The sequence below is a fragment of the Pseudorca crassidens genome, chromosome 8 (genome assembly GCF_039906515.1).
Source record: "Pseudorca crassidens isolate mPseCra1 chromosome 8, mPseCra1.hap1, whole genome shotgun sequence".
Lineage (NCBI taxonomy): Eukaryota > Metazoa > Chordata > Mammalia > Artiodactyla > Delphinidae > Pseudorca > Pseudorca crassidens.
The window spans coordinates 53,394,997-53,408,990 of NC_090303.1; the positions used below are offsets into that span (position 1 = coordinate 53,394,997).

A 13,994-nucleotide genomic window follows, 5' to 3' on the forward strand; every position below is an offset into this window, starting at 1 on the left:
TAGAGACCTAAATGTAAGGCCAGACACTATAAAACTCTTAGAGGAAAACATAGGAAGAACACTCTTTGACATAAACCACAGCAAGATCTTTTTTGATCCACCTCCTAGAGTAATGGAAATAAAAACAAAAATAAACAAATGCGACCTAATGAAACTTCAAAGCTTTTGCACAGCAAAGGAAACCATAAACAAGACGAAACGACAACCCTCAGAATGGGAGAAAATATTTCCAAATGCATCAACAGACAAAGGATGAATCTCCAATGTATATAAACAGCTCATGCAACTCAATATTAAAGAAACAAACAACCCAATCCAAAAATGGGAAGAAGACCTAAATAGACATTTCTCCAAAGAAGACATACAGATGGTCAAGAAGCACATGAAAAGCTGCTCAACATCACTAATTATTAGAGAAATGCAAATCAAAACTACAGTGAGGTATCACCTCACACCAGTTAGAATGGGCATCATCAGAAAATCTGCAATCAACAAATGCTGGAGAGGGTGTGGTGAAAAGCGGACCCTCTTGCACTGTTAGTGGGAATGTAAATTGATACAGCCACTATGGAGAACAGTATGGAGGTTCCTTAAAAACCTAAAAGTAGAATTAACATATGATCCAGCAATCCCACTACTGAGAAAACCATAATTCAAAAAGACACATTCACCCCAATATTCATTGCAGCACTATTTACAATAGCCAAGTCATGGAAGGAACCTAAATGCCCATCGACAGACAAATGGATAAAGAAGCTGTGGTAAATATTGACAATGGAATATTACTCAGCCATAAAAAGGAACGAAGTTGAGTCATTTGTAGAGACATGGATGGATCTAGAGACTGTCATACAGAGTGCAGTAAGTCAGAAAGAGAAAAACAAATATGATTTATTAACACATATATGTTGAACCTAGAAAAATGGTACAGATGAACCAGTTTGCAGGACAGAAATGGAAACACAGATGTAGAGAACAAACGTATGGATACTAAGGGGGGACAGCGGCAGGGGCATGGGGGTGGTGGTGTGATGAATTGGGAGATTGGGATTGACATGTATACACTGAGGTGTATAAAACGGATGACTAATAAGAACTGCTGTATAAAAAAATAAATAAAATTAAATTCCAGAAAAACAAAAGAAATAGAAAAGGTGAAATTGAATGAAAGAAAAAAACCTACAGAAATTAATTAAATATAAAACAAAATAAAATAGAAATAATAATGCACACAAATTGATTCTTTAAAAAGACTAATAGGGCTTCCCTGGCGGTGCAGTGGTTGAGAGTCCGCCTGCCGATGCAGGGCACATGGGTTCGTGCCCTGGTCCGGGAAGATCCCACATGCCGCGGAGCAGCTAGGCCCGTGAGCCATGGCCGCTGAGCCTGCGCGTCTGGAGCCTGTGCTCCGCAACGGGAGAGGCCACAGCAGTGAGAGGCCCGCGTACCAAAAAAAAAAGACTAATAATATTGATCAACTCCTGGTGAAACCCATCAAGAAAAAAGCCAGAAGGAGAAGGCAGAAATGATTAATACCAAGAAAGGAAAAGAAAGCATCACTTGGTATCCTACAGACATTAAAAATCCTAAGAGGATATTACAAATAGCCTTATGAGAGTAAATATGAAATTTCAGACAAAATAAATGAGTGCCTAGGAAAAGACATCAGAGCCTATGCTAGAAAACCTTAATAGACACACACATATTAAAGAAATGAAATCTATACTTCAGAATCTTTCTACAAAGAGAACTCCAGGCACAGATGACTTAATTGGTGAATTCCACAAATTATTTAAGAAAGATATGAAAACAATCTTACACAAACTCTTTCTAGAAAAAATATTTCCTGTTTTCAGAGGTCAAAATAAACTAAATACCAAAACCATCCATGGAACATCAATAAAAAGGAAAATTAAACTCACATTACATGGTACCAAAAAAAAAAATCTAAAAACATTAGCTAATTGAATCCAACAACATAGAAAAAGAAATAATACACCATAACCAGATCAGACTTATTCAAGGCGTACAATGTGATGGACCACATTAACAGAATAAAGGAGAAATACTATATGATATCTCAATAGAAGTAAAAGTGTTCGATAAAATGTAAAGTCCTTTCATGATGCAGATGAATAGACAAGAACTCCTCAGTTAAGTTCCTAAGAAAAGGAAAAAGATCCGATGCCCAGTGTTACTAATTAAACATTGGACTTATTACTTATCTCTTAGCCAAAGGGATTTGAGTTGTGCTGTAATAAAAGACACAGATAAATAAAATTATTTATCTTTATTTTAGTATAACTGTGAGGTATTAAATAAAAAAGGGATAAAACATCAAGTCATTTTCTGCAGTAACCACTGAATCCCAATGTACTGGTAGATAGTAAGGATGGTACTCATTAATATTCATCTCTAAATTTTTTACTATGCTTAATACAGCACTTTGGTCAATAAGACTTTGCTATTGAAACCTAAGATCAGGTTATCATTTTATCACTATATCCCTCTCTTCTCTGCAGTAAAAAAGAAACTAGATATTTGATTAGCCCCATTGTTTATGTGTATCTGGAAGAGAGCTGAGTATTCTAGCTCTCTAAATAAACAGAGAATTTGCAGGGGATAAATCTAGTTACTTCATCTTATGGAAAGTAATATTCATCAGAGTTTCCCCCCACCCCATGTTTACTGAAGTATAACTGGAATTTTTTAATCTGCATATAATTATTATATATAATTTGGTGAGTTTGCACATATGTATATACTTGTGTTACTATCACCACAATCCAGGTAATAAAAATATTCATCACCTCTAAAAGTTTCCTTGTATCCCTTTGTGGTATTTTTTTTTTTTTTTTTTTTTTTAGTAGTAAGACCACTGAACATACTAGATCCATGCACTTAACAAATGTTTAAGTACACACAATACCTTACCTTAATTATAGCCGCTATATTATAGAGCAGATCTATGGGCAGTGTTGTACTGCAGATCTCTGGTATTTACTAATCTTGTATGACTATAACATTATACCTGGTGAACGATAACACCTCATGCCTCCCTCACTCCATCATTCCACTGTCTACATACTGTTATCTACTTCTACAATTTTGACTATTTTAGATGCTTTTTTTTTTTTTTTGGCGGTACGCGGGCCTCTCACTGTTGTGGCCTCTCCTGTTGCAGAGCACAGGCTCCGGACGCGCAGGCTCAGTGGCCATGGCTCACGGGCCCAGCTGCTCCGTGGCATGTGGGATCTTCCTGGACGGGGCACGAACCCGTGTCCCCTGCATCAGCAGGCGGACTCTCAACCACTGCACCACCAAGGAAGCCCTTAGATGCCTTTTATAAGAGAAATTACGTATAAGAGATATCCTTCTGTGAATGACTTATTTCACTTAGCATAATGTCTTCTAGGTCCATCCATGTTCTTGCAAATGGTAGGATTTCCTTCTCTTTTAAAGCTGAGTAATATTCCATTGTATGCATATACCACATTTTCTTTATTCATTCATCTGTTGATGGACATTTGGGTGGTTTCTGTATCTTTGCTATTGTGAATAATGCTGCAGTGAACATAAGATCTCTTCAAGATCCTGATTTTAATTCTTCTGGATATATACCCAGAAATGAGATTACTGGATCATATGGTAGTTCTATCTTTCATTTTCTGAGGAACCTCCATACTGTTTTCCACAGTGGCTGTACCACTATGTCTTTCACCCCTTGGTTATGTTTATTTTTAAGTATTTTATTCTTAGAAGTTGCAAATGTGATTATTTTCCTAATTTCCTTTTTTTGGAGTAGTTCATTATTGGTGTATAGAAATGCAACTGATTTTTATATGTTAATTTTGTATCCTACAAATTTACTGAATTCATTTATTAGTTCTAACAGTTTTTTGGTGGAGTCTTTAGTGTTTTTTACGTATAAGATCATGTCATCTGCAGAGATAATTTTACATTTTTCTTTCTGATTTCTGAAAATCTTTCTGATTTTCTTTCTGATTTCTTTCTGATGCCTTTTATTTATTTATTTTTTCTTGCCTAACTGCTCTGGGTAGGACTTATAGTACTATATTGAGTAGAAGTGGTGAGAGTGGGCATCCTTGCCTTATACAGATCTTAGAGAAAAAGCTTTCAGCTTTTCACCATTCAGTGTGATATTAGCTGTGGCCTTTTCACATACAGCCTTTATTGTGTTGAGGTAAATTCCTTCTCCACCTAATTTATTGAGAGTTTTTATCATGAAAGGGTGTTGAATTCTGTCAAATGCTTTTTCTATATACATTGAGATAATTATGTGATTTTTGTCCTTTTGTGATATACCACATTAATGTGGTATATCACATTGACTAATATGCATATATAGAACTATTCTTGCTTTCCAGGGATAAATTCCACTTGGTCATGGTGTGTAATCCTTTTAATGTGCTGTTGAATTCAGTTTACTAATATTTTCTAGAGGATTTTTGCTTCCATGTTCATCAGGGATATTGGTCTGTAGTTCTCTCTCTTTTTTTTGGCCACACTGCATGGCTTGCAGGATCTTAGTTCCCTGACCAGGGATCGAACCCAGGCCCATGGCAGTGAAAGTGCCGAGTCCTAACCTCTGGACTACCAAGGAACTCCCAGTTCTTTTTTACGATGTCTTTGTCTGGCTTTGGTATTATGGTGATGCTGGCCTCATAAAATGAGTTCAGAAGTGTTCCCTATTCTCCTACCTTTCAGAATAATTCTTCTTAAAATTTTTGGTAAAAATCACATGTGAAGCTCTCTGGACATGGGCTTTTTTGGCTGGGAGGTTCTTGATTACTGATTCAATCTCCTTATTGTTATTGATCTGTTCAGGCTTTTTATTTCCTCTTGATTCAGTGTCAGTACATTGTATATTTCTAGGAATTTATCCATTTCTTCTATGTTCTCCAATTTGTTGGCAGATGGTTTATAACGGTCCCTTATGATCTTTTTTACTTCTGTGTTATCTGTTGTGATGTCTTCTCTTTCATTTATAATTTTATTTCAGTCTTCTCTCTTTTTCTCTTAGTTTAGCTAAAGTTTTGTCAATTTTCAAAACAGTTTTATCTCTTCAGAGAAGCAACTCTTGGTTTTGTTGAGTTTTTCTATTCTCTATTTCATTTATTTCTGCTGTAATTGTTATCATTTCCTTTGTTCTGATAACTTTGGGCTTGGTTTGTTCTGTTTTATAGTTCATTAAGGTGTAAAGTTAGGATGTTTGACTCTTTTTAAACATAGGGATTTTTCACTATAAACTTCCCTCTTAGTGCTGCTTTTGCTGTATCACGTAAGTTTAGGCATGCTGTGTTTTCATTTTAGTTTTTCTTGAGAAATTTTCTAATTTCCCTTTTATTTTTGTCTTTGACCCAATGGTTGTTCAAGACTGTGTTGTTTGATTTCCATGCATTTGTGAGTTTTTCTGGTTTCCGTTTGTTATTGATTTCTAGTTGTATTCAGTTGTGGTCAGAAAGGAATGATTTCAGTCTTCTTAAATTTCTCAAGACTTGTTTTATGACCTTACATGTGATTTACCCTAGAGAATGCTCCATTTGTGTTTGTAAAAAAAAAGAAAAAAAACTCTGTGTCTCCTCTCAAAACTACTCAATACTTCACTTAGGGCCACCAAATGTGTAGGTTTTTCCTACACAAACCAATTCTTCAATTCTCAGTGGACATTAACTGGGTGTCCTAACAATTCAGTTCAATTCAGAAACTATCTACCTAGGTTAGCATCAGATCTCACAGGTTAAGGGTTCAGTCCCACAAGACTGTGCTGCTTTCCTTCCCCAACCTTAAATTCCAGTCCAGGTTGTCACCCTGTGCTTCTGATAAAACAGCTATAGAGTAGCTCAGATCTCAGGAAAATAGTTTACTTACTAGATTACTAGTTTATTATAAAATGATCCAACTTGGGAACAGCCCAATGGAAGAGATGATCAGGGCAAGGTATATGGGGAAGGGGCATGGAGCTTCCATGCCCTCTCTCAGCACCTCCAAGTGTTCACCAACCTGGAAGCTCTCTCAATCACATAGTTTAGGATTTTTATGGAGGCTTCATTATGTAGGTGTAATTGATGAAATCAGTGGCCATTGATGGTTAAACTCAATTTTCAGCCTCTCTCCCCTCCCTGGAGGTTGAGGGTGGAGCTGAAAGTTACAACCCTTTAATTAACCATATAGTTAGCTCCCCTGGCAACCAGGCTCCCATCCTGTGGTTATCTAGGGGCTTTCCAAAAATCACCTCATTAACATAAACTCAGATGTAGTTGAAAGGGGCTTGTTATGAATAACAAAAGATACTACTTTCATCTTTATTACTCTGAAACTATTATAGGAACTGGGGATAAAAGAGCAAATATTGTAACAAAAGATGTTCCCATTGCTCTTATTAATTAAGAAATTAGAAGAATTTTAGGAGCTCTGTCCTAGAAATGAACCAAATACATATTTTAAAATTATAAATCACAATATCACAGTGATTAAAAAAATGTGTTTTCTGCTGTTATTGGTAGAATGTTCTACATACATCTGTTAGGCCCATTTGGTCTATAGTCATGAGGGGTTTTTTTTTTTGTTTTTAAACTAATGTGTTGTAGTGTGGCTCTCATGAATTCTACCCAAACAGAAGAAATGTGTTAAGTGTTAATGATGTAGGAAACTCAACTAATTTTCCCAAAGACAAAATTTCATAAATTAATGTTAAGAAAAGTAGTATATATATATATATTTGCCCTTTGGAATGCTAAAATGTTTGGGAAACAATATTGATTAGGAAATACCTAATCAACTGGTTTTCAACTTTTTAAGATAAGATGAGTGAGGAATTCAGCAGTCTTCAAGAATAAGAATAGTGTATGAGTAATAGTAGATGCTTGTGTTTTCCCAGGCCAGGGCAAAATGGAACACATTCAAATCACAAAAAACAAAGATTTAAGTTTAGATACAAGAATGGTTTTATATTTGAGTGATGGACAAGACTACTTTCCAAAGGATAGTGTCATTTCTGGACTACTGAAAAGAAAAAGGCTTATCTTTCTGCTGTAGTTTTGAGGGAAGAAAATTGGCATACATAGCTACCAAAAGAGGTAATTTTCTTTTACTGTGATTCTATCTAACATGGGTACAGTAATACTCACCAAATGCTGTCCAATGTACTAAAAAGAAGTACATTATAGCCTAATCCACTCTGTAACTTCTTGGGGTCTGTTTTCATTACATGAAGAATTATATCCACTCCTTCAGTTCCAAAAATTTCCTAAGAGATTTATTTAAAAGTATTTCTTGAAATAAATAAATAATCCTTTCCTTTCCCATTGCATCCTGTCCCCTAAAAGTTTTTCTACCAGAAAAATACAACAACATTTTTAGGAAAGTAGTACTGTAATACAATTTTTCTTTTTTAAATTTGTACTCACTTGTTCTCAGGAATTTAAGACAAATTACTGTAAAGCTAGTCATTTTAGAGAGGATATCAGTCAACATGCCAGCTTAATGCCCCTTTATATTTTTTTCCCTTTCTCTTTCTTTAAAAAAAAAGTAAACCATAAGACTTATCCCATGGTTTTCTTCCACATTGTAATGAATGTAATCTAACATCATGTCAGATGAGTACTAGATAGCAACAACTAATTTAAGGGGTTAAAATTCTATCATGGAAGATTTTCCAATGTTCCCAAGAGAGAAATAAATTTATAAATAGCAGTTAAAACCTTTAATAATTTATGTGATGCTTTCACCAATTAATATTTGTCTGTTACCAAGTACCTTTCCTATTGTCTTGTCGTTCAGTTCTGGTTCCCAGTAAGCAAGACTATGAGTATTTTCCAGAAGAACACAGGCACAGGGTGATAGAATATAAGAAGTTCTACGAAAGCTTGGAGCTAAGTATGTGTTTACTGTTCTTTTTGCCTCTCCCTCAAATTGCTCTATTGAAACCTTCATAATTTTTAATTTTTATCTTTCCAAATCTATGTCTTGCTATTTAAGTTATTAATCTCTGAGACTTAGAGTTTGCTATGGCATTAAAAAGATCAAAGGGAATTAAGCTCTTTTTCTAACTTTTAATTTTAGGTATGAACCGAATTCAAACCCAAAACATCATTTATAATGGTACAGCCTCTCTGGAAAACTATTTGCCAGTTTCTTCAAAACATACACCTACCTTATGATCCATTAGTTGCACTCCTAGGTATTTATCCAAGAGAAATGAAAGCATTATGTCCACAAAAAGACTAGTACAAGAATGTTAATTAAAGTTTTAAACATAGTAGTCCCAAATGGAATCAACCTAAGTGTTTATCAATAAGGGAATAGAGAAACAAATTTTGTTGTATTCATACAATACTATTCAGCAATAAAAAGGAATGAATTATTGATACATGCAACAACATGGATATATTTCAGAAATATGGTGCTGGCTGATAGAAACCAGAACTAATAGAGTAAATAATTATGTGATTCCATTCATATAAAGTTAAAAAAATAGGCAAAACTAATTTATGGGAATAGAAATCAGAAAAGTGGTTGCCTGTAGGCAAGTGGGGGCATGGCTGCTAAGCGGCATGAAAGAATTTTACAGGGAGATAAAAATATTCTATATTTAGGGCTTCCCTGGTGGCGCAGTGGTTGAGAGTCCGCCTGCCGATGCAGGGGACACAGGTTCGTGCCCCGGTCCAGGAAGATCCCACATGCCGCAGAGTGGCTAGGCCCATGAGCCATGGCCCCTGAGCCTGTGCGTCTGGAGCCTGTGCTCCACAACGGGAGAGGCCACAACAGTGAGAGGCCCGCGTACCGAAAAAAAAAAAAAAAAATTCTATATTTTAATTGTGATATTGGTTAAATGGATGTATATATTTGTCAAAACCTATCAAACTATATACTTAAGATCTATATACTTTACTGTATGTAATTATACTCTTAAAAAAGAATATTAAATCTTCATAAGATTAAAAAAACACCAATATTTATGGACATTTACTAAGGAAAAGTTCATAGTGTTATGTGATTGAGAGATCTAAACAAAACTTTGATTCACAGGCATACATACCTTCCTAGGAATATGATGTTCACAAAGACCAGATAAAATAAGTAAAATATCAGATTGAATTTCCAAAAGAATGGCCTCTTCCTTATCATTATACTTGCTTATTATATTTTTAAAGATTCCTGATTTGAAAAATGTTAAAGAATGTAAAGTTATTGAACATTGTATTTTTATTTGATCAATTACTGTTCTGAAATTCTTTCTTATAAAATTTCAACTAGAAAAACTACTTTTAAAAGGGCTATTTTCATTGTATGGTTTCCTAGAAGCTGTAGACAGAAGATGATAAATGGATTCGTTGGGGTCTCAGTACAATCAGTAGCCCCATATATATAGAATTTCTAGTACATAATTAATGGCATGTCATTAAAAGAAGCCCTTAACAACCTGATACTTCACCAAGCAAACAAAACTGTTTGAAAATATGCAGTTTCATGAGGCAAAGATGTGTGCCTTTGCAAATATATGACCAAAATGCCTGATCATAGCTTGCCTCATCTCTTCTTGCCCTTGTGGTTAACAGGGTCAATCTTAGGCAAAGGTGGAAGACATCCCTAAGTACGTTTTCTATTCCTGTTACTTCTTTCTGCATCGTCTCCTTATGTCCACTCGAAGGCATCTTCAACAACTTAGGTAGCAATATTCCCATGTTCTTTAAAAGCTCTCCTTCCAATCAAAATTTTAAAAGACTTGAAAATAGCCATTTACACTGATGGAATGTCATTCACAATAAAATTTTGCCTCAAAAAAGGACTTTTCCTTTAAGCTTTGTATAATGAACAAAAGTCATTTTTCCTCAGTTACTAAGGGATCACTGGCATTAGCAGGAAGGTGTGGAGCTATGTTTCAAAGTAAAAGGGCCATGGAAATCACAGCCTATTTCCACTGTTGGCTCTGAAGGGACAATTCTTGGTCCTGTTAGGATGAATTACAGCAGGTGAAGGATCAGAGGCTAGGAAGGCTAGGTGAGCATGCTGGAGACCAGGGCAGAGGCATGCCATGGACAGAGGGCATATGCTCCCTTATTAGGACACCTTCTAGGAATCCAACCTGGCTGGCCTTGCATCTGCTTCTCCTTTCTAGATTATCTCCTCTTCTTCCTACCTGTGTACAGGGATGTCACTTTCCCTGTTGTCTGTAATAAATGTTATGTTAATACTGAATTATTTTCTTAATATTTCGGTATCCTTTAACTCCCTACATTTACCTTCTCCTTGCTCTATTCTAACCATTGGATATATTTTTCAGATTTCCTCTTTCTAAAATAGCATTGCACATATAACTTTCCTAATCCAAACCACTAATAGCTCCCCATGCTTAAAGCGAATGAAGTTCAAACTCTATTACGGTATGCCATTCAAAACTCTTTCTAGCTTGGCCTCTGACTAGACAATTAACTTTATCTCATATTATTTGTCTTCATAAAACTTTGACTCCACTTAAGCTAGCTCTGAACACATCATCATGTATATTTTGGCTTCATGTCTCTGTTTATGCTGTCCCCTTGCTTGAAAGACCATCTCTCTCTCTCTCTCTCTCTCTCTCTCTCTCTCTCTTTCCTCTTGAAACCAGCCTTACCCTCACACCCTAACTCATAAAGATTCTCGTTAAGATTGCCCAGCATTGAAAACTACCCTGTGGCATTTACTCGCTGTATTACTCACTAGGTGCCTTACTAACAGTGCAGGGTAATGCATGCTATCTTTCTATGACATACATCTTTCCTTTTGTTTTCATTAAGGCAAGGTCCTGAGAGTTCTGTTCTATACATGTTTATGACACCAGTGCCTACACAACAGGTGTATAAACATTTACATTTACAGTGCAATTACTATTTGTTGAGCTTATTTCTACTATAGAGCCTCTGTTAGACTCTGTAAGAGAAGGTTCCTGCCCCTAGGAACTCACATAATAAAGATCAGCTTCTTTCAAGTTAAAGGGAAAGGTCCTGAGAAGAAAAGAACCCTTGCTATTTGCTTTCCCTTCCCCACTTGCTACCCAGGTAAGATTAAGACTTCTTCTTGGATATATGGAAAATTGTATTCATCCATTTAGGCTGGGGCCTTCACACTGAGTTCTGTATCATGAAATGTGCACAGAAGTGATAAAATCTACTTTCAGGTTTGGTCATCCCCCAGTAAACTCATCAAGAAAGTGAATGTTTTTGCCTAGCCCCCTTTTCAGTATCCTCATTTTGCTTACTAGTATTATTATTAGAGGGCACCACACCAATCCACTAATGATGGAAGAGCAGGCACTGAACAGGTAGAAGAGTTTTTGAGTAAGCATTTGTAATTAATTGACATCCAGCAAATGATATCACCTTCTCATAAGGCAGTCACTGAACATGGATATGACAAATATAGCTCTTACTTCTCAAAGTCAGGAAAGATTAGGGCCAGAGAACTATTTATTTTTTAAATAACAAAAGGTAGAAAGCTTTTGCTTAGGGGTTCTGAATTTTACACTGAGCTCGCATGTATGTATGTTGGAGATAAAGTGACTTAGCACAGTCAACTCTTTAAGCTGAAAATTAAGGATATCCTGATATCAGAAAACCTATGTACATTTCTGTATACACCAGTGTACCAGTGTTCTGGTAATGTCAAATGCACTGGAAAATGTAATGTTATCCTCTTTTAAAATGACTCCAAAAGGCCTGGCCAAAAAGTGGTGATCTTACTCCTAGAATAGTGAAATATAACACTAGCCCATTAAAAAAAAAAAGATAAAGATAATCCTAAATGAAACAGTATCTGAATTAAGTAAACAAATGTTTAAAGGATAAGTGATCATGATGTTTCAGTAAAGACAAACTAATTTATAGCAACAGTATGAAACAAAAATCAAGAAAATATTCAGGAGTTTGTCAGATATAGGACAAAATAAATGTGTAGAAAAACATTTCAAACAAAAGTTCTAATTTATAAACATTCTACTTTCATCAGGACACAAACATGTTACGTTTTTACCTATCAGTTGCTGAATTGCTCTCTTTTCACAAAGATCCTTGTGTATGGTCTCATGCTCAAGGTAGACCATGGCTCTCAAGAGTCTTAAACTGTAACGCATCTGGGCAAACTTGTTTCCACGGCCACCTGTACCATGAAAACTGTTCCCATGACTAAAGAAGGAATCTGTAGAGAAATATTAATAGTTACTTTACATCAAGAAATTTAGATTAGACATCTTTTATATCTATATAAGTTTAAAGAGATGTTAAAATTTTGTCATACTTTAGGGTTTTTTTTTTTAGAGAAGTAAATATGATTCCATCCCCCTCCTCTTTCTATTTCCAGTACAGAAATATGTTTTTAAATTTTACTCAAATGTATCATTATTGTATGTATCTTCTGTAAGTTGTTTCTGTTACTCAACGTTGTTTTTTTTTTTTTTTTTTTTTTTGCTGTACGCGGGCCTCTCACTGTTGCGGCCTCTCCCGCTACGGAGCACAGGCTCCGGACGCGCAGGCTCAGCGGCCATGGCTCACGGGCCTAGCCGCTCTGCGGCATGTGGGATCTTCCTGGACCAGGGCACGAACCCGTGTCTCCTGTATCGGCAGGCGGACTCTCAACCACTGAGCCACCAGGGAAGCCCTCAACGTTGTATTTTTGAAATTATTCACATTGTTACAAGTAGATCTAGGTCACTCAGTTTTAACTGCTTTCTACAACCAGTTTATAAATAAGTTTATCCATTCACTAGTACAAATTGCTACAATGAACATTCTAGTTCATGTCCTCTTGTTCCCACTGAGAAGTGTTTCACCTGTGACACCAGAATCATATACCCACATGGAATTTTATTAAAGTTGCCAAATTGTTCCCCAAAGTGGTTATATGGATACAATGTATAAGAAATAGATTTTTTCCCAATCTATTAAATGTGAAATGGTAGTTCATTGTTATCTTAATTTGCAGAGTGATTACATTTCTCTGATTACCAGTGGGGTTGAGTGTCTTTTAATTTTTTTTGAAAATTTGAAATTTTCTCCAAAAATTTTGAAGAATTTTCTTGGCAATCTCTATTGTTTGCCTACTTCTCTACTGAGTTATTTTCTTTTTGATATGTAGGAGTTCTTTATGAACCTGAATTCTAATCGTTTATCAGTCAGAGTGGTGAGTAAATGTCTTCCCTCAATTTATAGATTATCTTATTCAGATTTTGTAATACAGATATTTCTGTTTTACAGTACTTAATACATTTAATAATCTTTAATAATCTTTTTTATAGTTAAGCTCTTCTGTATTTAAAAAGTCTGTTTCTACCCTGTTATCATAAAGATAATTTCCCATGTTTTCTTCTAAGATTTTTACAGTTTAACTTTTTGCATTTAGGGCTTTAATTCATTTTGCAATTGACTTTTTTAAACAAGTTGAAAGGATCTAATTTTTATTTTTTCACACGGAGGGCCAACTGCCCGAGAACCAACCTTCTCTCATTGATTGGCAATATCATCTCTGATGATGCCAACCTCCCATATATTCCATTCCACTGGTCTATGCCTGGTCAAGTACCATACAATTTTAATTACTATAGCTTTATGGTCAGTCTTGATAAATAACAAGGCAAGTTCTCTTTCTTCGTTATACTATGCTTTCTTTGAAAGGTTCTTTTAGAAGTAGCTTTTTGTTTAATGCTAAAAAAAAAAAGTTCAAAATACTGTTCTCAGTAGTATGTATAGGTTTAGAAATGTGGATTCTGGAGCTAGACTGCCTGCATTAAATCACTTACTATGTGGCAAGGAACAAGTTATTTAACTTCTCTGAGTTCTACCCACTGACCAACAGGGCTAATAATAGAACCTATAACTCCTAGATTTGTTGTGAGGCCTAAATGGTTTAATACTGCTGAGGGGGTTAAGGCCTATCACATAGTAGGTACTCAATAACTGTTAGCTATCAGACTTCTTGTTAGGCAGCATTTCCTTTTTTTT

General features: G+C 35.5%; 1 protein-coding gene across 4 annotated transcripts in view; it reads right to left on the bottom strand.

The window, feature by feature from the left end:
- Window positions 1-13,994, bottom strand: part of CFAP69 (cilia and flagella associated protein 69) — a 73,882-nt gene that overhangs the window by 16,359 nt on the left and 43,529 nt on the right. For 3 of the 4 annotated variants that reach the window (XM_067746480.1, XM_067746479.1, XM_067746481.1), the window contains 3 exons: window positions 12,031-12,195; window positions 9,062-9,180; window positions 7,152-7,270 (listed from right to left, as the gene is read on the bottom strand). In XM_067746480.1, coding sequence (XP_067602581.1) covers window positions 7,152-7,270; window positions 9,062-9,180; window positions 12,031-12,195 — 403 coding nt within the window. The remainder of the gene's footprint in view (window positions 1-7,151; window positions 7,271-9,061; window positions 9,181-12,030; window positions 12,196-13,994) is intronic. The other variant, XM_067746482.1, reaches the window with a different exon arrangement.